At 40.1% G+C, this 24,902-nt stretch overlaps 1 protein-coding gene across 7 annotated transcripts in view; it reads right to left on the bottom strand.

Moving 5' to 3' along the window:
• The window catches only part of Cstf2 (cleavage stimulation factor subunit 2), a 27,626-nt gene extending 2,724 nt beyond the window's left edge, over window positions 1-24,902 (bottom strand). Inside the window, exons 1-15 of one of the 7 annotated variants that reach the window (XM_029473386.1) lie at window positions 24,672-24,902; window positions 23,413-23,491; window positions 23,021-23,190; window positions 22,300-22,436; window positions 21,650-21,769; window positions 21,402-21,539; window positions 17,943-18,066; window positions 14,423-14,485; window positions 11,858-11,917; window positions 11,553-11,654; window positions 11,055-11,118; window positions 10,020-10,204; window positions 9,515-9,807; window positions 3,618-3,728; window positions 2,741-2,866 (exon numbers count right to left, since the gene is read on the bottom strand). In XM_029473386.1, coding sequence (XP_029329246.1) covers window positions 2,744-2,866; window positions 3,618-3,728; window positions 9,515-9,807; window positions 10,020-10,204; window positions 11,055-11,118; window positions 11,553-11,654; window positions 11,858-11,917; window positions 14,423-14,485; window positions 17,943-18,066; window positions 21,402-21,539; window positions 21,650-21,769; window positions 22,300-22,436; window positions 23,021-23,190; window positions 23,413-23,491; window positions 24,672-24,729 — 1,827 coding nt within the window. In that variant the 5' untranslated portion in view covers window positions 24,730-24,902 and the 3' untranslated portion in view covers window positions 2,741-2,743. Of the gene's footprint in view, window positions 1-2,740; window positions 2,867-3,617; window positions 3,729-9,514; window positions 9,808-10,019; window positions 10,205-11,054; window positions 11,197-11,552; window positions 11,655-11,857; window positions 11,918-14,422; window positions 14,486-17,942; window positions 18,067-21,401; window positions 21,540-21,649; window positions 21,770-22,299; window positions 22,437-23,020; window positions 23,191-23,412; window positions 23,492-24,671 lie in introns of all 7 variants that reach the window. The other 6 variants (XM_029473385.1, XM_029473387.1, XM_029473388.1 and 3 more) reach the window with 6 other exon arrangements.

Here is a 24,902-nt window from a genome sequence, read left to right as displayed (position 1 = left end):
GCAGGGTTTCTCAACCTTAGCATTATATGGACATATTCAAACAAAGTTCTCACTTGTAAGGAGTGAGGGGTGCTCACATGTAAGAAGGAGTGAGGGAGGTAGCCTAGGTATCATTATGGGATGTGCAGAAGCATCTCTGATCTCTACCCATGGAATGACAGTGGTATACGACTTTCTAAAGTTGCAATAACATAAAACTGACAAATATACCATAGATAGGTAAATTTCCCCTACTTCAAAATTACCTCTCTCATATGTGTGCATGTACATATGAGGGCAGAAGCCACAGGTCCACCAAGTCAACGTCAAGTGATAATGACCCTTAGGAAGACCATCCACCTGGGTTTTTGAGACTGGCTGTTTCATTGGGGTCTAGGGCTTACTGATTAGGTTTAGGCCGGCTGGTCAGTAAGTGCCAAAGATGTTCCTGTCTCCCCCTCCCCCTCTAAGATTACCAGAATGTGTCACCATACCCAACTTTTCATGTTGGTTCTAGGGTTTGAACTTGGCTGCTCAAGTACTCCTCAGGTGCGTCCACTGGGTAAATGCCCAAGCACTTTGGGCACTGAGCTATCTCTCTAGGTCAAGAAGTACTTATCTCTAATGGTGGTAACCTATCCCGTCCGGGATGATAAGGAGGAGTCAAGTCAGTTTAGGATGGAAAGCCACTGCTTCAGCCAAGAGAGGGTTGGCTCACATAAAATCACAGTTGTGCTTCTACACCCACTGGGATAAATTACCACCCTCACAGTTGTAAAAACTCACTACTGTCTGCAGTCTAGTTCACAGTAATATACCAAGGACACCTGCCTGGCCTTATACTACAAAACAAAGGTGTAAGATGTAATCACTGTGAGAAGGAACATGAGGCCCTTTGTATTAGTTTCCCGATGTCCTATGAAACTATAATCATTTCAAGAGGTTAAAATTAAAAAAAAGTAAAATCTTGCCCCAAGGTCAGAATGCAAGGCAAATGAGAGATAATTGAGAGTATACAATGAAGAACTTTCTAAAACCAGTAATTTTCTTGTACTGCAAAGAATGCCTTCTTTGACATAATTTTTAAAAAGTAAATTGCTATGAATATTACAGTCCATATTTTTAATGAAGAAAATGAAATGTTTGGGATATATGGGGAAAAGGTAAAATAGAATATACTAAATGTCTAGTTATGATCCAATTATAGTTCAGGCATTTAAAGTCTCAGTAAAATAACATGCATATTTGCAGTTTGGAAGCTTTAAAGGTACAAATATGAACTATAGCATAGTTAGTAAGACCGCCAATTATCATAAATGAGTTCATTGTTACATGGTAACATGTATGTGGGAATTTTAAGACATGTAGGTAAAGTAAAAGTTCCAAAAAGACATTATAACAAGTACTGGGACAATATACATTTAAAATTGCCTTCAGAGAACAGAATTGTTTACAATATAAAAAGATGTTGGGAAATACTTTAAAAAAACACAACAATATTTCTACAGCGAGTTTGGTCACATGATTACATGTGTCTGGCAATGCACTTGGATCCTCCTTACCTGACTGATGAACAAGAAAAATAATGATAGTATACAGTCATCGTTATGATGTAAAGAAACTTGGGCTGGAGAGATGGCTCAGCGGTTAAGAGCACTGACTGCTCTTCCAGAGGTCCTGAGTTCAATTCCCAGCAAGCACATGGTGGCTCACAACCATCTGTAATGAGATCTGACACCCTCTTCTGGAGTGTCTGAAGACAGCTACAGTGTACTTACATATAAGAAATAAATCTTTAGAAACTGATGGTGACAGGGACAACTACTACTTTAAATGGCTTGTAATAGTGAACCATCAAAATGCTACAAGGGCCAATATGTAGCTCAGCTGGTATAGAATATGCTTCAAACACATGGATCCCAGGTTTGATCTCAAATGCAGAGTGTGGCACTGTACGCCTGTCATCACCACTCGGAAAGTGGAATCAGGAAGATCACAAGTTTATGGCCATCACTAGCTACATAGTGAGATCGAGGCTGGTCTGGGCTATAAGTGACCCAGTTTCACACATACACAAAATTATTATAGAACAAATATTAGAAGCCTAAAGAGTACATTTTATTGAAATGCTTTGTATTTCCTCTATTTTGAAGGAAAGGTCAGGAGGAAAACAACTGGTTATAGAGTAACACAAGCCAAACTTGAAATGAAATGGCTTGTAACAGTGAGCCATCAAATGTTCATTACAAGGGCTGAGTTCTATTGGGGTATGAGAGAGCATTCAGGAAGCAGGCCCTTCACCTTTATCAACCTCTCTTTCTTCCTTCTTCCTTTTCTTTCCCTTACATTTATTTATTATATTTGGGTGCACATGAGCTGTGTGTGTCAGAGGACACAGATTGAGAAGAGTCAGTTCTCTTTTCTACCATGTAACTTCTGTGGCTCAAACTCATTTCATCAGAACTGGCAAGAGATTTGGCACTTTTAGCTGCTAAGCCATCTCACTGGCCCTTCCTTTAACTTTCTGCGTTCCTGTGTCATTGAGTTTAGGAAACCGACATAATAATTTCACTATTCCATAAGGCTGAGCAAATGTTCTATAGCCTTACCCTATCTCCAGGGGCACTGACTACCGAAGGGTAAAGAGAACCTAATGAAGTCTGAGGGTCTCAGGAACATAATGTTGTCAAAGGCTGAAGCTAGCACTTTAAATACAGAAGCACCTAGTCCTGCCCAGGTGCCACTCCGTCCGCCCGCTCACCTTTCAAGGTGCCCCAGTGGATTTCTGTATCTGTTCCTTTAAGATTAGGATACTCTGTCTTTGCTCAGGAGGCAGCATGGCAATCTGATCTGCAGTGAGCTGAAGGACCTGCATAATCAAAGCAGCCTGCGCAGAGGAAAGGAGAGTTGTGAGTTTCCAGGACGAGCCAGAAAACCAAATGAAACAAAAACATCACCAGCTTCTGTCCAAAAGGCTACTGTCATGGGATATGAAGCAAAATGGGAAAAGGGAGGATATTGCATACTCTCACACACAAAAACAAACTGCAGGCCAAAAGAAAGAAAATCTGGTAAGAAAAGCACAATGAATAACATAAGAATAAATGAAAATATCTAAGATTACATGATGCAAACAGACAGCTCAGGAACTCAAAGTTCCTACAGATTAAGATGGTATTTGCGAGCCTTGGGAACTCTTAAGTTTTGAGTCCTAGTTTGAGTTTCCCTCTTTCACAACTTTAAGCCTTTCCACCAGACACAAGCTCCCAACAACAGCCAAGTATAGCAACAGAAAGATATACTTGTGGTCAATCTGCTATTGTTTCTGTAGGGATTGGGTAGAAATGGTAGAGGAGGGGACAGAAAGGAGCTTGGATTTTCAGGTCAGTTGGCTTGCACAGAAAAAATCTGCCATTTTTAGATGAGTCTGAAATATAAAATAAGTTGCCAGTTATATTCACTTAAAAACTTTAGGAGCAGGTCCCCAAAATGCTCAGCCAAATTCATTAAAGAGTACCAAGTTAGAGTAAACATCACCTCCAAAGGGATTTTGAAGACCCAGGATCTTCACGGTAACTGCGAAAAGATCAAAAAGACTAGATTTGTGTGCAGGGAGGCAGTCGGATAGTGTTGCTTACCTTCTCATGATCCTGGGGTGTGACTTGGCTCTGTCCAGGACTAAAGCCACCAGGCTGGCTTCCACCTTGCATGCTTGCTCCTTGCATGCCTGCTCCCTGCATGACTGGTACCTATGTGTACAAAGAAAGGAAAGAACATACAGAATTCCTGACATCCAAGGAATCTCAATACAATTAACAATCTTGACAAGAGTAAAAAGAGAATGATTTAAAGACCAGCCAAAGGCAGTGTTTAGCCACAGATCCACATACTTGCTTATAACAGGCCCAACATCATTAACAAGTAATACACAGTACAGGAAAGGGGCATCAAATTAACAAAACTTAGCCCAATAAGCACAGGGAAAACTATGAACACTGGAGAAATTAATGCTCAGAGGAAACCTAAGTAAAGCTAAGAGATTTTAAACAACTGTATATTGCTCTGCTGGCGAAGCTGCATTCACAAGACCATGCATGGCCTACCTCTAGTTCAATCATACAATGATAGCTATTCTCAAAGAATTCTATCCCATAAACCAGAGACGGTGAGTGTCAGAAAGGCAGAAAGGAGATAGGAAGGTCTCTGGGGAAAAGATGTTATTAGCCCAACATTTGCTTTTTAGAGATTCCTTAAAAAACAAACAAACAAACCAACCAAAAAAGCCCACAAACCCAAATCCCTGAATATCATTTTAAGTGCTCAGAACACACAACAATGGTGTAATATTTTTTAAAAATTCATTTTTATGAGTTTTTTTTTTTTTTTTTTGCTGGTATGTATGTCTGTGCACCACCTGCATGCCTAGTTTCCATGTAGGCTAGACAAGGGTGTTGGATCCTCTGGAACTGGAGTTATAGATGGTTATGATCTACCATGTGGGTGCTGAGAACCAAACCCAGGTTTTGTACAACAGTAAGTGCTGTTAACTACAGAGTCATCTCTCCAGCCGTTTTTTTTTCTCTTTTCTATAGAGACAATAATTGCTTCATGCTTAATGCAGAAAAAAATATTACTTGAGTAAAAGAACATCATCCAACTATAGCATATTTGTTGGCATTTAAGATAGGTAGTGAGTCCAACCCTTTGGAAGAAACTGGAACTCAAAGAAAATGCCTCTATTCATCTACTATAATTGTTAGTTAGGCTCAACACTTAACATGATGCTCACACTCAGGCTCTTACCCAGAGTTTAGATATTTTTTGCACACAAAACTTTAAAAAAATCTTTTCACCTACTTCCTCAGATTACAAGCAGCAAAGTATAGAAGGAATGGAGAAAAACACATGTTAGAACTAGATAATGTGGCAACACTGTGAAGAATCAGGTGACAATCCATTAATAAAGGGAGCTGATACCCACAGGAGAGTACTATGACATAATAACAGACAATAATGAATCTATCTCCATGGTGAGTGTGAACAAAGGTGATTTAAATTGTTTTCATTTTAGTTAAGAAAACAGGAAGCATAGCCATCATTTTCCCACTAAAAGAGTTCAAGCAACTTCTTGTTCTTTTACCTGATGTGGTGCTTTGAGTAAGAATGGCCCCCACAGGTTTAGATATTCCAATGCGTGGTCACCAGGGAATGCTACTATTTGAAAGGATTAAGTGTGGCATGTTGGAGGAAGTGTGTCACTGAGGATGGAGTTTGACGTTTCAAAAGCCTAGGCTAAGATCAGCATCTCCCTTTCTGCTTGTGGACCAGGCTGTAGCTCTCATCTATTTCTATAGCACCATGCCAACTGTCATAATGGACAAAACCCCTGAAACTGAAGCCCTCTAATAAATGTTAAGAGTTGCTGTAGTCATGGTGTCTCTTCCTAGCAGCAGAATAATAGTGACCAAGGCAGAAGTTGATATCAGAGACTGGGATATTGCTGTGACAGGCTTGACCATGCTCTTTGTCAGAGGAATATGGAAGACTCTGAACTAGAAAAGTGGTTGGATCCTTTTAAGCAAGGCTTAATGGGAACAGGGCTAGTAGGAACATGGAAGGCAGTGGATATTGAGGGACATTTCAACTATAGGATCAGCACAAGACGTTTCAGGGGGGAAGACTATTAGTAAGTAGCCTAGATTTTGACAAAGACTATAGCTGTTTCTAAAGTCTTAAAAATCTGCCTTAGGCTAAATTGAACAGTTTTGGATGAATGGCCTTGGTAGAGATTTTGGGACTGTCAAATATTGACTGTGTCATGTAGTTATTAATGGCCACTCTTATGCATATCTATAATGAAAAGGAGCAAGCTGAGCAAGGAAAAAAATGTATAGTTTAAGAGCAAAAATAGCATCAGGAAGTATAATGGAGGTAAGTCCAGTGCTCAAGGAGATAAAAAGTTTAAAGAAAAGCCTGATGCTAAATGGAATAAATGGATTGGTAAGTTCAGGCTAAGACCCTGCCTAGCCAAGTTTCAACTTGTGAAAAGGAATTAAAGAAAAGCTTAAGAAGTAACGGGAACCATCAAGAAGAAATCTGAAGCAAATGTAAGTGAACAAAGGAGTCTAATTCCAGCTTCACCAGGCAGTTGAACTTGGCAGCTTCTGCCACAGGTGGCTCTGGCTTAGAGTCAGTGATACAAAAAAGGAGTTGTCTAATATCCCTCCAAAGCTAAGGAAGGCTGCTGAGGCCCGGCATGTGTCAAGGGTGTTCCTGTATGGGGGCATAGAGTCCATTGCATGAAAATGTGAAGGTGAAGACTGAATTTCACTGGAGACCCCAAGATGTTGTAGATGCCAGAGTTGTAGGATATCTGCCAAGAAGAGCTGCTAACAGGGAGCGGATCCAGCCCAAAAGAGAGAAGTGCATTTTAGTCAACAGAGCTGAAAGGTTGGAGATCTGGAGCACTTTGACATCAGACATGGAAATACAGAGTTTGAAGTTTGCCCTGCTGGTTTTAGGTCTTGCTTTGATCTAGTGCTTCCTCGCTATGTTCCCTTTCCTCCTTTTTGGAATGGTAATGTATATTCTGTGCCATTTTATGTTGGAAGTCTGTGATCAGCTTTTTTATTTTATAGGGTTTACAATTAAGAGAATGCTATGAGCCTCAGAAGAGACTTTGAACTTTGGAACAGTGTTGAGACTATTATAGACTAGGAGAACTTTTGAAGTTGGATTGAGTGCATTTTTTTGTATTGTGATATAGCTACAAGCCTATGGGGGCCAGGGAGTGAAATGTGATGGTCTGAATATGAATGGTCCCTATAGACTCATATATTTGAATGCTCAGTCACCAGGGAATAGTATTATTCTAGATTATGAAGTCTGGGCTTGTTGGAGGAAGTTTGTCACTGAAGGTGGGGGTGGACTTTGAGATTTCAAAAGCCCATGATAAGCCCAGTATCTCCTTCTCTGCCTTCAGATCAGGATGTAGCTCTTACCTACTTCTCCAGTAGCATCATGCCTGCTATGTCTGCTGCTATGGTGATAATGGACTAACTTCTGAAACTGTAAGCAAGCCTTCAGTGAAGTGTTTTATAAGAGTTGTCATTGTTATAGTGTCCCTTCACAGCGACAGAACAGTAACTAAGATACCGAAAATACTCCCATGCATCAGCTTTTTCCCAAGACACTGGGTACAGAAGCAGTGGGACATCCTTATAGTGTAGAAATATCACCACTATTCCACCTATACTAATACTAATAGTTCAGGGATTTGTGTCAATTTATCTGTTATGCATCTGAACTACCTCTGAGTAGTCACTTGGGAATTTACTAATACTGATTAGTACCAATCTGAGACACTAGTATGAAATAATTACCTAACACTAGGTACTTAAGTTCCCGGCAGTACCTGTTCTAGGCATTACCAGCAAGACTGGCCATATACCTTGGTTAGCCTAAGACAGTCCCAGTTTATGTTTTTGTCTCAGAGTAAATTGTTACAGCACTTTCACTGTCAAATGCATGTCTCTTTGTAAGACAAATTTATGTAACAAGCTTCGAAATGCATTGAATGAAGTTTAAAGTCTGATTTAAAGTGATAAATGAAGGCCATATGAAGGTTTTTTTTAAAAGCCAAAAATCATAAATAGGATAAAAGTAGAAGATATACTTAAAATATCAGATAAGCCAGATGTCGAGTATGCCTTATCTCCAAACACTCCAGAGACAGGCAGATCTTGGTGAGTTCAAGGCCAGCCCAATATATATATAATGAAATCCAGGTTAGCCAACAACATAAAAAAACTCAGTCTGAAAAAATAATCTAATAGAAGCAATTATCTATCACAAATGAGAGGTATACAGGAGGAAGTGAGATTCCTAACATACAGCTTTTATAGAATATTATATGTATTTACTTATATATTTATTTGTAAGTGAATATATTAATTTTGAAAAATACTAAAACTATCAATATTAAGTTCTTATTTTCTCTACCTTGGATCTACTTGGTTTTATAGACTTTTGATACAAACTGTATTGGGCTGGGGTTATAGCTCAGTAGTAGATTATTTATCATCTGCGAGGCTCTAGGTTTGAGTCTTAGCATTATAAAATCAAGCCAAAACCCTAGCATAAAAAAGTAATACATTTAAGCACTAGCCGAGAAATAAAAGAACAAGACACTGGCCACCATTCTCAATGTCTTTCCCCATAGAGTGGTGTGCAGAATCACGGAAGCAGAGTGTATGGTTACTTGGTGACTATCTCCTCGGCCAGGATGTTGAGACTTTGCTATTTACACTATGATATCCCTAGTACTGCTTGCTGTTCAGTAAGTATGTACAGAAAGGATAGATAAAAACTGTATACTTTGAGGCTATTGAACATAGAGGGTGCAACAAAAATCAAAGCCCACAAACATTTTTTTAAAAAGCAAAACTTGAAATACAACAGAAAATACATTTTTATTCTATATATACCAAGAAAAAGTCACATTTTTATCTCAAATTAAAAAGGACCAGGCAAACGTCTATACACACACATAACATGCAAATATAATAAGAGAGTTGCATAATAGAAAAGCAAGCTGTATTTCTTGCTCTGTCATTTTTTTAGTTAAGTGAATCTGGCCAAGTCACCTGACTTTCTGACCTTCAGCTTCTCAACCTCTAAAATGAGAGAACTGGATGCTGGACATGTTGCATTCTAGCTTTGATATTTTTCTTTCTCCCTTTTTTCCTCCCCACCCCCAATACAGTGGAAGAAACAGAAACACATGAAAATAGGAATAAAGAAATGAAAAGATGAAGGCATCAACATATAGAGCCTTGCAAAGATACATATATTCTATGCCCCCAAGCAACTAGAGATGATGAGTGAGGAAATGACTACTACAAAGCATCCCATAGGCACAGCTGGGGCAAACCAACTGACGGAGACAAAGAAGAGACAACCTGCAGCTCCAGAATAAACGCAGACTGCCTTTTCTGTCACTGGTCACTTAGATGCTGTGATGACAAGAAATCTACATAGGCTTCTGAGATGATCTTTATCAGTGGTTCTCAACCTTCCTAATGCTGCGACCCTTTAATATATTTCCTCGTGTTGTGGGGACCCAACCACAAATTTTCATTGCTACTTCATAACTGTAATTTTGCTCCTGTTATGAACTGTAACGTAAACACCCAATATGCAGCTCCTCAAATGCTGTAACTCAGGGTTACACATTAAAATCACCTGGTAGAAGTTCTTCAAATGGCCTGAGATCTGCACAACTATATTTTTTGCAGGGGACGGGGTAGGGGTAGGGGTACATCACTGAGGCCTGTTTTTATTGTCTTCTGACTTGAACCTGTAGGTTTCAGTTTTAGTGGCTATTTCATTTAGAAAAACCTGAAAATGTAGACCTCAGAGACTACTCTGCACTGGGGAGACAAACCAAAATCACTTACAAAAATTAAAATAAAATCAGGCTTAGTAACCAATTCTTGAATACATTAAGATTTTATGTATATGCTACAAGCATTACCTGTCTGGATCCCTGGGGAACAACTGCCCCCATGTTCATTGGATTGGGACCTTGGATTCCACTAGGCATAGGTCCTCTAGGTCCAGGTACTGGGCCTCTGGTGTCCATGCCTCTAGCCTCCATGGCACGAGCCTCCATGGCACGGGCCTCCATGGCACGGGCTTCCATGGCACGGGCCTCCATGGCACGGGCCTCCATGGCACGGGCTTCCAGTCCTCTGGCATCTAGTCCTCTTGCTTCCATGGCTCTGGCCTCCATCCCCCGTGCATCTAATCCTCGGGGATCTCTTCCACCTAGAAAGTTGCAAGCAAACCTGTGTGTAGTTACTAACGTCTAGTCACATCTTCCTTCATCTATAAGACTGTCTTCTTTCTAGTTTATCAGATTTGTAGGTAAATCAGAAAGACTCTTGTTAAAACATATGTCCCATATAAGAGCTAAAGAGACCTAAGTACTTCATCAATCCACAGCTACCATTTGGCATTGTGAAGCAGTTTCTCCTTACCTCTGGCATCCAGAGGTGGGCCCCTCTGATCTAGCATGGGTCCTCTTGGTTCTGCCATTAAAGGTCTTGGCTCAGCTAAGGGTCCTCCCCTCATGTCATGTGGAGGCGGTCCACGACCTTCATGACCAGGAACATGGTGCATGGGTGGGCCCTGATGAGGTGGTGGTGGTGGTCCCAGGTAAGCTCTAGAGATAGGAGAAAAATGACATATTTTAAAGCAGAATATACAGACATTGAAATTTCAGCCAGATCAGTAAGCAAACATCCAACAGAGAGAGTACTGATACAAACATCAGTAAATAAATGTTAACAAGAAACTAAGATAAAAGGAAAGCTATTGAACATAAATTTGTGCATTCTAGAACCTTTTTGACCAGGGCAATCAATGTTAGGGAAGAATTAATGGATAGTTATTGTGTATACAATAAGTATACAGTATAGTGCTTAGCAATGCAGGTTCTGGATTCAGACTGAATACTGAAATCCAGGTCTTATCATTTACTAGCTGTTTGATCTGGGTCACTGACTTAACCTCTATATGCTGTAATTTCTTAACCTGTAAAACAGGATTAATAATACCCATTTGTAACTTTGTGGGGCTGTAGATTGAACTTAGGGCCTTGGGCATATTAGACAAGTGCTCTACCATTGGTGTTACACCGCTAGCCTAAGGCAGATTTAATGAGATGATCTGTGTTAGGTACATAGAGAAGAGCCAGAGGTGTGATCCTCACCAACATCAACAGCTATTGTTATTAGGACGGCCATTACCCCAAGTTTTCCTTGTTTAGGTATATATGACTAGAAATTTCAATTTCTGAATATAGAGTAGTCATGGTTGGCTCAAAGTTACCTTCACTATATATATATAATTATACTATAGCAAAAAGCCTTAGTCTTGGACAGTGGCTACAAATACTTTTTTTTATCTTTTGAAGAAGGCAAACAGGTCCAACTGCTCCAGAAAAGACGTTGCTTCCAAAGTAAGGAGAATTCCCAACTTTTCAAGTTGTTTCCTTCTATGCCAGTACTTACCTAGGTTCTACGTCTCCAGTTACAGTCATTAAAGTGCCTCCCCGCGGGTCATTGGGAGCATCACCTAAAAGACCACGAGGAGTTGGGACGTTGGTAGGCAAGGCTCCCCTCTGCATAGCTGCTCTGGGGTCTTGCATTGGCACTGACAGGGAAACAAATGGGGAGTTACTGCTGTGAAAGACACATTAGAGAACAAGAAATGACTCTTATACCACTGACAATGTAATTCAAACACCTTAGAGTGGGTGAAACCTCACCACAGCAGAATCCTCTTGCAGCTCAAGAACAGAAGCAGGGTGTAGGCAGAATCTGTACCATGTCAGAGGTATGGATGGAATTATACATAAAGAGCAAACTGGGGAGCACCTGTCAAGAACTAGCACTGTTATCTCAAGAAACTTCCTGGTTTTCTTTCTAACCAATCTTAATTTAAGGACCAGAGTCACAAAAGAGAGGTAGGGGCTTGGCATATGAACACTGTCATGGCTCTGCAAGAACCTGCCGTCTCCTTACAGACTGCAATTCCATCCAAGCCTCCTGACACCAGTAGGGAGGGAGTAGAGCCTCGGACAGATGCCCATATCATCCATGTTCTCTGCCCTGTGTGAAGAGGTCAATCTTAGGCTTGTGGCCTCAAGAGGAAAAAAAAACACAAAAATAACAACAAAAACCAAAAAATCCCCAGAACATTATTACCCTTTTGGGGTTCTGAACGTGAGGATCACTGCCAAGCAGCTCTTTTCCCCTCAACGTCCCACCCTGAACACCACAAGCAAAAGGGAACCCGCAGATACAATGGGTACCTTGAACTCGCTCAATTGATGCAGGCCCGGCGGGTCCCACGGGCGAGTGCTGTAAGGTTCCTAGGTGAGCAGTAAGTTCAAAAGGAGAAATAGCAGATACTTAAAATAGCTTGAACACACATAAACACACACACACACACACACACACACACACACACACACACACACTCTCTCACACGGAGACAGGAGATTAAGAAATTTACACGTCAGTAAGAAGCCAAGAGTTCAATTACTTGTCCTAGACTACAAAACTCCCTAAACTATAATAGGCCTTTCTCTTATCCAGAACAGCTCCACATTGACTAGACATCTTTCTTTGTAAAATCTTTTTAAAATTTTTATTTATTTTTTTAAAAATGTAGGTGTGTTCTGTCTGCATGTACACCTACAGGTCAGAAAACGGCATCAGATCCCTTTATAGATGGTTGTGAGCCACCATTTGGTTGCTGAGAATTAAGTCAGGACCTCCAAAAGAGCAGCCAGTGTTCTAAACCAGTGAGCCATCTTAACAGCTTCAGATATCTTTAAGGGAATCCTATAGGCTGGTTGACTTGGGCAAGAATAACCAACAATCTTGAACTCTTCTTTTTGTTACTAGAGCATTTTGCCTAATCTCTTCTTGTACCATTATTTAAAAAAAAGAAAACAGTAAAATGTTTTCAAAAGCAAAACACAAAACAAATTGCACTGAATGTGACATGTGAGATTTATCACAGACAGCCATAACAGAAGTGGGGCATACTAATCTGTCCTAGACTTTAGACTTTTAGACTTTAAAAGTCTAAAATTTTCTATCAAAACTATCAAATGGAAAAATGCAGTTGAACTTCAGATGAGGAAAAAAGAGTATTTATCACTCTGAAAGAAATAGTCTACTACAACCAGTCTACAGTTATAAAAAAACATGACAAAGACTAATGCGTTGACAGGTATAACCAATATTGAAGGAGATGGGAAAGGAACAAGTTCTGTCTCAAACATCTGTCACCATTACAAACACACAAACCCAACAAGGATTCCAGGCAAAGGAAAACAAATCTGGTCACAAATGAAAACATTGTTTCCTCTGCTAGGCACTGAAGGAAATTATTTTTTAAAATTCATCTCACTCTATCTTTGCTTCAAAAGGTCCTTGAAATACTTTCAAAATCCAAGCCAATTGCTTTTGTTAATTCTTACCAGAAAGATGGGACTAAACTAAAGTAGGAAGAGAGATCTCTTGTAGAAGTATGTGTTAAACAGCTGAAGGGTTCACTGATAAGACTGATGGCCTGGGAAGAGGAAGAGATTAATGGAAGGCCAAGCCCTCCTCACTACTTACTAACAAAGACCCTCTGAGGTAGACACGCCATGCACTGACAATAGTGAGATGGGGGTATGCGGCAGCACAGAAACATGAGATACTTTAAAGGGAAAATAAGAGGGATGCTACAGGTTTGTCTTGTCATTCATCTGATGGGTTTAGACTTGTCATTTCAATCACCAATCCCTATATACCAATCTTGGGCCTGTAGCTTATTATGTGCTTTTGAAATGGGTTTCCTCTTATAGGGAATCAGCTGAGAAGAAAAATATTAAGCCCCTTTGGTCTGTCCAAAGCAATTTGATCCCAACACAGGCACCTAATGAATAACAAGATTATTTTAAAAATTAATTCTGAAATTAACAGTGGCAATAGAATGATAGGAAGAAGGCAGATTATTGGATATGGAGACTTCACTCTTTAAGTTAAAAAGAAGAGCACCAGATTCAGCTCCCAATACTCAGAAATGAGTATATACTTACCTCATCCTACTGAGAAACTTAAAATCCTGTGCTTCCATCTCTTTACCTGTAAAACTAAGGCACTGCCACCTAACCCAAAGGGCTGTCTATGAAAACGGAAGTGACTGAGTATATATAGTACATATCCAGTTCCCCTTTCTTCCATCGTCTTTCATTTTCTCACTGAACTAATGGACTTTCTTCTCCTTCAAACTATAATAACATGAGGAAAGGATGCAAAGATTCTGGAAGGGCTGCTGCTGTTATAGTCAGTATTTTTTTTTTTTACCACAGTACAGGAGAAACTTTACAACTATGATTTATAGACCTCTGCTTTCTTCCCAGTTTGCTATGGGATTTACATCTTGTCATCTACAGACCTGATCATATACTAAATGCTCATTATTGAAATTTCTTACACAGTAAATAGCTATTCACAGATTGAGTGAGACCACGCCTGTGGAATTGTTAGACTATCATGAAACAAAGTATGCATTTGCCTCATCATGTTATCAGTATGCTGTATCTCCTATGGAAAGTCTGGACCAATAGAAGTTTGGTGAATATAGAAACATTCTACATCTGCAATGTCCAGTGTGGTCTTCATTAGCACATGTGGCTACTGAGCACCCGGAATGTAATAATCATTGTGCCCAGGAAATCAGAGTCTTAGGCTTTTATGATTAATTTGAACTTAATTTTAATTAACTTAATCTTTAAATTGCAACTGTGATTAGTGGCTGATACACTAGACAGTGCAGATATGAAACATTTCCATGTCTAGTCTATATTAATATTTACCTTGTCCTCGTTCCATGGGCACTGGTCCAGCTCCTTGCATTCCAACTTGGGCTTGCATGACTCCTAGAAAATAAAGGGCAGGGAAAAAAACATAAATTGGGCCTGTAGAAAAAACAACAACAGTGGCTGAGTTTACAAATGTCATCCCTTTTCCCCACAAAGACAAAACTCTGATGGAAGGTGAGGACTACCATTGAACAATGCAATGAGCAGAAGACAAAGTCTGTCAGTATATGTCACACTTCAGTGACAAGTGGTGAGTTCAGAAGGAGTATTTCATCACAATTACCAAAATTGTGGCAGAAAGCCCTTTAATACAAGAAAGTAACACCTCTTACCTACAAGGCTCTTCTTATGGAAGTCAGTATTACTCATAGGATATTTTATAAATGTATGGGTATATTATTTAGTTATGACAAAATCTTTGGGGGCATAGATGACACTGAACGAGATGGTGTCAGGGATACTAGGTGCCCTACAAAGTATGATACAATTGCCCAAAATCAAGGGTGATTTTGTGTCTGATAAAACTTTCAAATGTCTCACTGAACATTCATACAAAGGAAAAGCTGTCTGTTGTCATCTCAACCTAGAGTCTGAGTCTGTTTTATTTGTAAAAACAGAAGTTATATGCACTATTTTAGTACATATTCACTGACTTTTCCAGAAATACAATTACTGAGTAAATTATGGAGACTGCGATTTGTTTTAAGAATTTTAATATGATTTTTCACTATTTAGGAAAACCACATCAATAGTCCTTGTGGTGTTTCAATTACCAAAGCAAACATCACTGTAACTGTCTACATTTTTAGTTTTTACACTCACAGGACAGTTGCAAACACCTATTACACTTAGCGTTTTAACCATACCTGGACATTTACATATTAATTTTTAATAAGTTGATTTTCTTTTACTTTTATTATGTATTACAATTAGGGTGTTATACTAATCTTTTGGAGTCACGTTACAAAAGTTGAGTCATCTGTGCATTACATTTCAGCAAAGTAAAGCTACTGCAAAATACCTGTTATAAAAAGGGTATGCTAGATTTAACACAGTTGAGAACTTATGGTTTACACTAACCAGATGGGGTATGATGACTACTATATAAAAAATAATAACACACCACAAATCCTTGTCTGGTCCCTTCCACATAGCAATAATTCTCTTTTCCTCAAAGGAACTAGATATGCTGCTGCACAGGGGCAAAAGGTAAGCAGATTTGGTTGTAATTCATTAATATTTCCTTAAAATACAAAGGACAGATCACATCATCCCTATCTCATTGAACATGCTAGGCACTAAAGTTATAAATAACCAAAGAACTGGATGGTACCCCAGTTTATTATATACAGCATTATATACCTGTGATTCTGAGCAAGTGACTCAATAAACTGTATACTCCTGGATTTCTTATCTGTAAAATGAGTATGTTGTTCCAAACAGTAGTCCTCAGAAAGTGGTCCCCAGCAAGGTAAGCCACATCAGTATCAATAACAACAACAAAAAACGATGCAAAACCTGACCATTCAAAGGTTCTGAAGCTCAGACTCGTTCAATTATAGTTTGGCAGCAGGAACTTTCAATCTGAATTTTATAGGCCTTTGAGGGGATTCTAACACAGATTAAAGTCAGAAACAACTGCTAAAAGATTTCAAAGCTTCTTCTGGCTAAATCATTCCATTCCACTAAATACAGACCAATCATCAACACAAAACAAAGGCTTAGGATCTGAGGAAAAGGTAGCAGAAGGCATGAGCATAATTCCCCACATAAAGAAATCGTCACATAATACCTTTAACTTGTACAGACTAAATCCATGGTGGAACTGGTGGTCAGAACGTATAAATCTTTCATGTTATTCCACTTTCTTGAAAGGCTGAAAACCTTCCTATTTCTACTAGTGATGTTAAAGTACATTTTTAAAGATTTATTTATTACTATAAATAAGTACACTGTAGCTGTCCTCACGTATACCAGAAGAGGGCATCTGATCTCATCACAGATGGTTGTGAGCCACCATGTGGTTGCTGGGATTTGAACTCAGAACCTTCGGAAGAGCAGTCTGTGATCTTACCCACTGAGCCATCTCTCCAGCCCATGTACAAATTTCTTTACAAATATTGTCCTCTTCTTTGAAACTTGGCACTGAGGAGTGGAAGTAGCATTTTACTGTTACTATAATGAGGCTGTTGTGTTGGCCATCTGCCTTTGCTTTGCTGTGAAGCTCTGAAACTTGTTTCTTCCTGCACTGCTCTAGAGGGTGTTTTCCCTTTTCTTACCAATTTTCAAAGAGCTCTGTAGGACACCCCATGACGTTTTAATGAATTCACAAATATAAGTACTATAAATTCCAAAACATTCCTTGAAAGTTAGTTAAATTTTATGGTATGCTCAATTTTTGTCTTTTGGTTCTCTTTTTGGGAGGACATTGTTTTGATAACAATATTTTTGTGTCCAGTACTAGGGACTGAACATGGGGCTTTTTGCACATGTAAACAAGTGCTTTAACACTGAGCCACATCCCCCATCTGCATTAATTTCCTCTTTTAGGTGTATTGTGGTTTATTACTTTTCTAATTAACTTGGAACTAATATGGAATTCCTTTTTAAGTTATATGCGTATTTAAGAATATTCTTTTTTTTCTTTAGGCACTACCTTTATTATTTCTCATACTTGTTTGTATGAAATATAACTATTTATTGTTTTAATTTATACAATTTATAATTTTATTTCCTCTTTAAATAGCTATCTATAGTATGTTCCTTAATTTTCCAAGGCAAGATTTCTTCCCATTCACCTGTGAATTACTTATTTCTAATTTTATTATTTTTTTAAAATCAGACAATGTGATTTGTAAAAATCTCCACTGCCTCAAATTTTGTTAAATTTAACCAATGGCTAAGCATGTAGTCTTCTTTTTAAGGGTCCTATGGTCATCTGGAGTAGGGGAATATATTCTGCAGCCAAAAAATGTGTGGCTTTTTCTCAATTGTGGAACTTGTTGATCCCATTAGTTCCTGAATATGTGCATATACAGCTGTTTCTTATTCATGAGGTCAAAGTTATTCAACATGTCCAGAGAAGGTACTGACCTGTATGTTAGTATTTCATGACAATGGAAGTACAGCAACAGAGAAGAGATATTTAGGAATGTCTATGGCAGTTTGCCACTGTTAAGACATCCAAGTGTGTGAGCAGCACACTTCTCGCACATAAAAGCTTATTCAGTTAAGATTGGTGGCATATGCCTCTAATCCCAGCACTTGGATACCTCACATAGTGGGGATTGCATGTGTGAGGCCAGTCTAGTCCCAGCTACAGAGCAATACCTTGTCTTAAAAACAATACAAAAGAAGAAATCATCTAGTTTCCTCAGCCTAGAATGCATGCTACAGCTATACATTCATCTTATACCAAGATCCTATTGTTAAATAATTGGCTGCACTTCAGCAGTTACTACTGTACAACCTCAGCAAAGTTAACAAAATAGTAAGGACTCTAATTCCAAGTTACCTGCAGGGGCTAAGGAACCAGGGCCAGGTCCTGCTACAGCAGCTGCCATCTGCACTGGGGCTGGAACTCCACCTGGCATAGAAGCTTGCATCATAGGAGGTGCGCCATTGACATGCATTCCACCCTGACCAAGAGAAAAACAAGTATGAGCCTGTCTCTGTAGAGACTCAAACCACTTAGTCTATAGCCTGAAGTTTCTCTTAATATTGGTAATTGTAATAGTCTGTCAAACATCCGTTTTGTATGACATGTCTTCTGTAACATTAGTTTTATCACACATTCTGAATTCCACAGAAGCAATTGTAGTATCTCAAGCCTGTTTATGTGAGTGCAGTTAAGACAGAACATATGCATAATATAGAGACGGTTAAGCATGCCTTGTCCATGTGGCAAGGCAGCAAATAACCCATTCTTGACCTCACTAATTGGTGCATAACCATAAGTTTAAAATGTCTTATAGTGACTTGATGTGCCAGGGTGGGTTGGTACCCAGGTGGGGACGGGATGGGGTGAGGCGGGACTGGGAAGGGAGAGGGGGTTGCAACTGGGATATAAACTGAATAAATAAAGGGTGAGAAAGAGAAAAAAACTGAAAAAAAAAAAAAAGCCTTATACCCAGGACACAAGAGAGACTTGAGACTTCCAAAAGATTTGCTAGTACTCTATATTTTTAAGATGAAAAAACATTTTCATTTGTTCAAGTTTTAATAACCTCTGTCCTTGGGTGTAACTTTGTTGGGTGCAATAGTAAACTTTTTAATGATAAATTAAATTGCCTGAGAGAAAGGGAACACAATTTTTTCATGGGGCATTCCCTAGAGAACTATGCATGTCTTTGGAATGTAAAGAATTGTAAAGAATCAAAACAGTTCCCAAAATATCAAATGCATTAACACCAAATCAGTTTAAGAGTCTAAGTTCAGTAGGACCCTACTCTTTCTGCATGTCTGCAGTCTGTGTACACTGTGACATAGAAGGTCCAAAAGAGCATGGATCTAAAGGAATCATGATTGGTTCACATGCTCATGCCCAATCTCCTCACTGTGCGTGGTGATGGGAGAGGAGAAGTGATACGTAGTAGCACCCTGCTTTCTGCAGACACATTTCAAGACCGCCAGTGGATATTTGAAGCTTTAGTGTGTAACTTGTGTATATGCATCACTATTTTCCTCCTAGGTTCAATTTGGAGGTTTACAACAAAAACTAAAAATATAACAACTACAGCACAAGTTGTATGAGTATTTTTAAATATCAGATGTGTTTACTGTAAACAAAACTAAGAGAAAAGGGAAAATTGTCCAGGGAGTGGTTAAAACAGGTTATGAGATTAGACGAAGTTCAGATCCAAGGCTTGCCACTTATTCTGCTTTTTGATCAGGTGCAGTTTCAGTCTTAATTTTCCATTTCTATAAAATACTTATTTAGGACAGGAGCTGATAACTATTGCTCATTGGCTAAATTCTCTTCTTTTTGTTATTTTCTGAGACAGGGTCTTTCTATGTAACCCTGGCTGTCCTAGAACACTGCATTGAACAGTTTGGCCTCAAATTCAGAAATCCAACTGCCCCTGCCCCTCAAGTGCTAGGATTAAAGGTAAGCGCCACCAAATTGGCTAAACTCGTAACCAGTTCATTTTTTTTTTTCAAGTTAAGCATAAGTGGCACATGCCTTTAATCCCAGCACTCAGGAAGCAGATAGGTAGACCTCTGAGTAAAAAGGGCTGCCTGGCCTACAAAGTAAGGTCCAGGACAGCCAGAGCTTTATAGTGAGACCCTTCCCAAGCTGTGTTTGCATGTACATAGCAGCATGCATGTGGAAGTCATAGATCAGAGGACAACTTGTATAAAGTTTCCTTTTCCCATTATGTGGCTCCTGGAGATAGAACTCAGTTTGTCAGGCTTGCCAACAAGTACTATTATCTACTGAGCCATCTATCCATCCTTCTAGTGTATGTTTGTATACTAATGGCATATTGAGGACAATTTGCAGTAATACATTTTCTCCTTCCACAATGTGGGTCCCGAGGATTGAACTCAGGTTGTCAGGTTTGATAGCAAGCACCTTTACTTTCTGAACTATTTTGTAGGCCCCAGCCTTCCTGTTTTGTAAGACAGTATCTCAAATAGCCTATACTGGTTTCAATTTTGCTAGGTAGCTAAGGATGACCCTGACCTCTGATCTGCCAGCCTTTACCTTCTAAGCGCTGAGATTGTAGGCATGTACTACCATGCCTGTTTCTATCAGTGGCTTTATAAGTAAGATTTTACTAGACTACAATCACATTTTACATATTATGGCATCATATAGCTTATAAAGCCAAATACACTTAATATAAATGTCTTAAGAAAATGTTTACTAATCCTTGCCCTAAACCATTCATTGGATTAATCCACATTATTTACTTCTTCCCATCTAAGAGGTAAAAAATGGGGCTTAATTTAGCTCATATTTGTTTATTCAACTGAGGTTGGATGCTTTATTTTCAGTTTTGTGAGCGGTTTATGCCCACTACTCATTTTGATAGGTTTTTCTGTTTGTTAGGGTGTTTTTTTTTTTTTTAAACTAATTTTCTGGCATCCTCACACTGCAAGCCCAGTGTGACATGTACACAGAGTACATGCGACAGGTACACAGAGAATAAAACAAATCTTTAAAATGCATTTATCATTATATATTGTACTAGTTTTACGTTTCACTTAACAGGTTGAGAATTTATGCTGATATCCACATCCATATGGAAAATGTTTCCGCAGTTTTACTTTCTGCACGGTGTTATAAGTTATCTGTGTTGATACCACATCTTCTAGCCTACTTTAATGCTGTATAGCATTAGGTTTCTAAAAGTCATTTCTACTGACATACATGTAGTTTGCTTAACTGTTTAGAGTTTTCCATTAGATAGGTATTCCAAATTTTCTCCATTTTCTATTGATGAACACTTCCTGTGTTTCCAATATTTGCTCTTATCATAGAGCAATTGGCATCTCTGAGCATGACCAAGTACTTTTTTATTTAGAAGTACCTTCTGCACATGTCACCTTTAGATGCATCCATTTTATAGGTCTGCAGCCTTACACTCATGCTTTTGAACATGTTGCTTTTTCCTTTGTAACTGCTGAGAATGGAGACAGTAAGAGTGCCTGCCTCATTTTGCTGCTATGAGGACTAAATGAGATTTCATATAAGATATGGAAGTAATCACCACAGTGATAGAGAAACACACCTGCAAAAATTAGCTTATTAGAAAAGGGTTTACAGCAAGGATCTCTCTGTTTTGTTATCTTGGAACTGAATCTACATTCTTTCAGGTGGCATGTGCTGCGCAATCTGGAAATTGCTTTTATGCCTGAAAATTTAATTACCATCTCCGATTCCTGCTGTTTCTTCTCTCAATAGTTTCCTGGAAAGAAAATAACATTTTAAGACAGATAAAAAAAAATGTGCAGAATAAAGCCCTACCAAAGATTGAGCCTGAGGGGCCTGCGGATTCTGCTGGTTCATTGAAACATTGGGTCCTGAGCCAGGCCCAGCAACATGAACTGGCTGAGGGTTGCCTGAAATCAGCGTTGGGATATTTGTCTGGCGATGCAGAATTTTCTAAAAAGTGAAAAGATAGATCTATGAGCTGTCTGTTTAACAAGCCAATCAGGCAGTTCCTATCCCAAAGATAACCCTGCTAGTTCTATACAAGAACCAGAGGCACTCACCAGGGCAATCTCAGGATCCACAATTCTCATCACTACCTGTGCTTGCAGCAAAGCATAAGCCAGTTGTGGATTCTGAAGCAACATGTTTCGTGCTTCCTGGGGACTATTCTGGACACAGAGCTGAGAAGATAAGAAAATTCACCTTCAGGTTCAATGCTACAAATCTCATCCCCTCTGAATTACTACTGAGTTGCTTTTTGAGACAGTGCCTCATGTTTCCCATTCTGGTTTTTAATTCACTGTGGCCCTTCTGCCTCCGCATCCCAAGCCGTGTGACTACAAGCACATCACACCATGCTGGTGATTTAGCACTGTTCTGACATTGAATGTACAGTTTAGGCAAGAAAGAAGGAGGAGGAGGAGGAGGAAGAAGAAGAAGAAGAGGAGGAACAGCAGCAGCAAGAAGAAGAGGAGGTATTTATAATACGAAATAATATCACTCAGGGAAAACGCTACAATTTAACATCTATAGAAGACACAAAAACAGCTGTTTTGGGCAGGTCCACTTATGTATAAAAATACCCAGTGTACAAAATGTGGAAGAAATGGTGTCTATAGTATCAACTATTTAAGCTCAGGGAATTATATCCATTAACTGCTTGAAAATCTGATGCAAATGATTTTGCTGATACTTGAATGCCTCCTCCCACCTTCATTTGTTTCATCAACTCAAACATCTGTTCTGGTGGAAGACTGGCAACTGCTTTGCTAATGGATTCAGGGGCATCCTCAGGGCTGATGCTTTCTCCATAAGGTGACTCTATGACAGGTGCACCAGTGCCAAGGCCTGATTAGGAAGAAAGTAGAAGAAAGTCAGGATGGTCAAGTAACAACCCAAGTCATTTCAAGTATCTATTTTCTAGGGCTGCTGGAAGCACCAACCAATAACTTAAAACTCTTTAGAGCTGAGCCACTCAAAAATCTTTCTGTGAAGGAAAGTGAGGGTATATCTTCTGTTCTTAGTGGAAAGCTACGACAGTGATGGTAATATCATTATTTACTTCTTCCATAAGTCGCTCCAGAAGAAAAGCACTGAAACCGACAAAGGCTATCATTTCAACAGAGTATTTGTGGAAATGTCTTTAGGATTCCCTACCAGTTTCTAGTCTAGCAACACAGAGAAATAACTGATGTGATGGCTTAGTAGATCTGCATGTCCCTTAAACTGGAAATTAACTCCTAAGGAACAGAAAAATCACTACAGCCAAGTTTCTTAAACATAGTCAATCCCTCATTCAGGCGCCTCAGGTCTAAGAAGCTATTCATTCCGCTCATTACCTCAGCACCTTCTAAAATATCACGGAAAATGCAAAGCTTCCATTCGTCCATCTTTACTAACAGGTGATGCACATGGCGTGGCCTTATACTCACTCTTCAGTTCCTCCTTGTTCTTTTCACTGGCAGCATTATCCACTCGAAGTGCTCTCCCACTGAATTCACGCCCATTCAAGTTCCGCATGGCACTAAGTGCTGTCTCTTGGTCTTGGTATTCGCAGAAGCCATAGCCCTTTGGTTTTCCTGTCTCCCTATCGTATACCAATCTGCAGACCAAAACCAAGCATTAGGAACTCACACAGGCTTCCTGCTAACACTGCCATAGTCTTATTTAGCCCACTCTGACTGCTTTCTTGGTTTGGAAACATTTTTAACGAAAGAAACCTTTCAGGCAAGACTGGATATGAAGTATCGTGCATGTGCCTCTACCCCCAAAATTTGTGTTTTTGAAGACTCTCACAATGAAGACTCCTGAAAGAGGATCTCACCTGAAACTAACAACAGGCCCAACCTCAGAGAAGATGTCCTTCAGTTGTTCTTCAGTAGCTTCATAAGGGATGTTTCCCACTAAAGAAGAGACAACGTATTAAAATTCTGGGGCAGTAACTGAGCTCTTGAGCGAGCAAGTGAACAGTAGGCTTTCTATCTGCATCAACACATAGGCAATAACTGACTGAACAGCGTTCCCCAAAACCCCCCTCTACCACTGTCTCTTTTCAGATCTTATAACAAGGGAAATGAGCCAGAGACTACATTTAAAAAGGTGCCTTTCAAACAGTTCTCATAGTGATATGACAAATAAAAGGTTTTCCCTAACTGTGCTGGAAGTAAAATCTTTAAACACTGGTATTTCCTCAAAGCCCTTAACAGTGTGTGTGTGGGGGTGTCTCCTTATTTCCATGTATACACACACTTACGGAGGAAAAGCCGTGAATACAGCACAGGATGCTTAAAAATTATCCTGTGCTTATTAAGACCCTCACGATGACGAGACCGCTTTGTCGTGTCTCTTTCAAACAGTGCTTATTTCTTGTTATTTTTGTTCTGAGGAAGAATCTTGTTATGGCTGGTCTTATGAGGTAACCTAGGTTGGCCTTGAATTCGAAGCAATTCTACTGCCCCCAAACGTGCTTTAAAAGCAATGCACGTATCTTAGAAATAACTCATTTAAACCCTAAGAATTGCTTAGTTGCGCTCCTCTGAAATCGCCCTGCGCTTTAATCATTCATTCATTCATTCATTCATTCGCAACCCATCTCAAGATGCCAGGTGGCCGCTACCACTATGGTTGGATGGAACATTACAAATCAAAAAACCAAGCCACAGAACACGTTTATGAGAGGGCGGGAAGTGGCTATGGGGGTCGATGGATTCAGAATAAAAATCTGTATTTTGGGGTAGGAGAAGCAGCACGGAACAGGGACGCTCTGTTTACACGCACCTTTTCTCCTAAAAAAATAACTGAGAATCATGAAGGGGGGAAAAGAAACCGCAAGAGAAGACACCGGCTCGAGGCTGGCTCCCTGAGCCACACTGCGGCAAAACCTCCGGTACCGTGGAGCGGGAGGCAGGGAGATGGCGGGGGCGGGGGATCGTGTGTGCCCACGAGTCCGCCTGGCTGCAGTGCCAAAGGACAGCAGCGAGCCCGCCCGCCCGCCCGCCCGCCGGGGACACCCGCTCCGCTCCAGACGGGGGACCGCAGGGGACGTCCCTCCCCGAGCCGAGGCGCCTCGGAAAATCCTCTCACCGAAGACGGAGCGCAGGGAACGATCCACCGCAGGGTCTCTCACTGGCAAACCCGCCATGGCTCACCCCCGAGGTGGCTTCCGGTGCGCTAAAGCACACTTCCGCGGCCGAGCGAGACCACGGCCGAGCCCGCCTCCGTCCGGTGGGAGCCGGAAGCACCTGGCCCCGAAGCGCCGCCGCGGAGCCGGGCCGCGCGCCTCACCGCGGTCGTTCCCGCCAGGCGGCTCGGCCC

Source organism: Mus caroli, chromosome X, assembly GCF_900094665.2.
Source record: "Mus caroli chromosome X, CAROLI_EIJ_v1.1, whole genome shotgun sequence".
NCBI lineage: Eukaryota > Metazoa > Chordata > Mammalia > Rodentia > Muridae > Mus > Mus caroli.
Note: the sequence above shows the minus strand (reverse complement) of the source record. Positions and strands in the feature narration are given on the sequence as shown.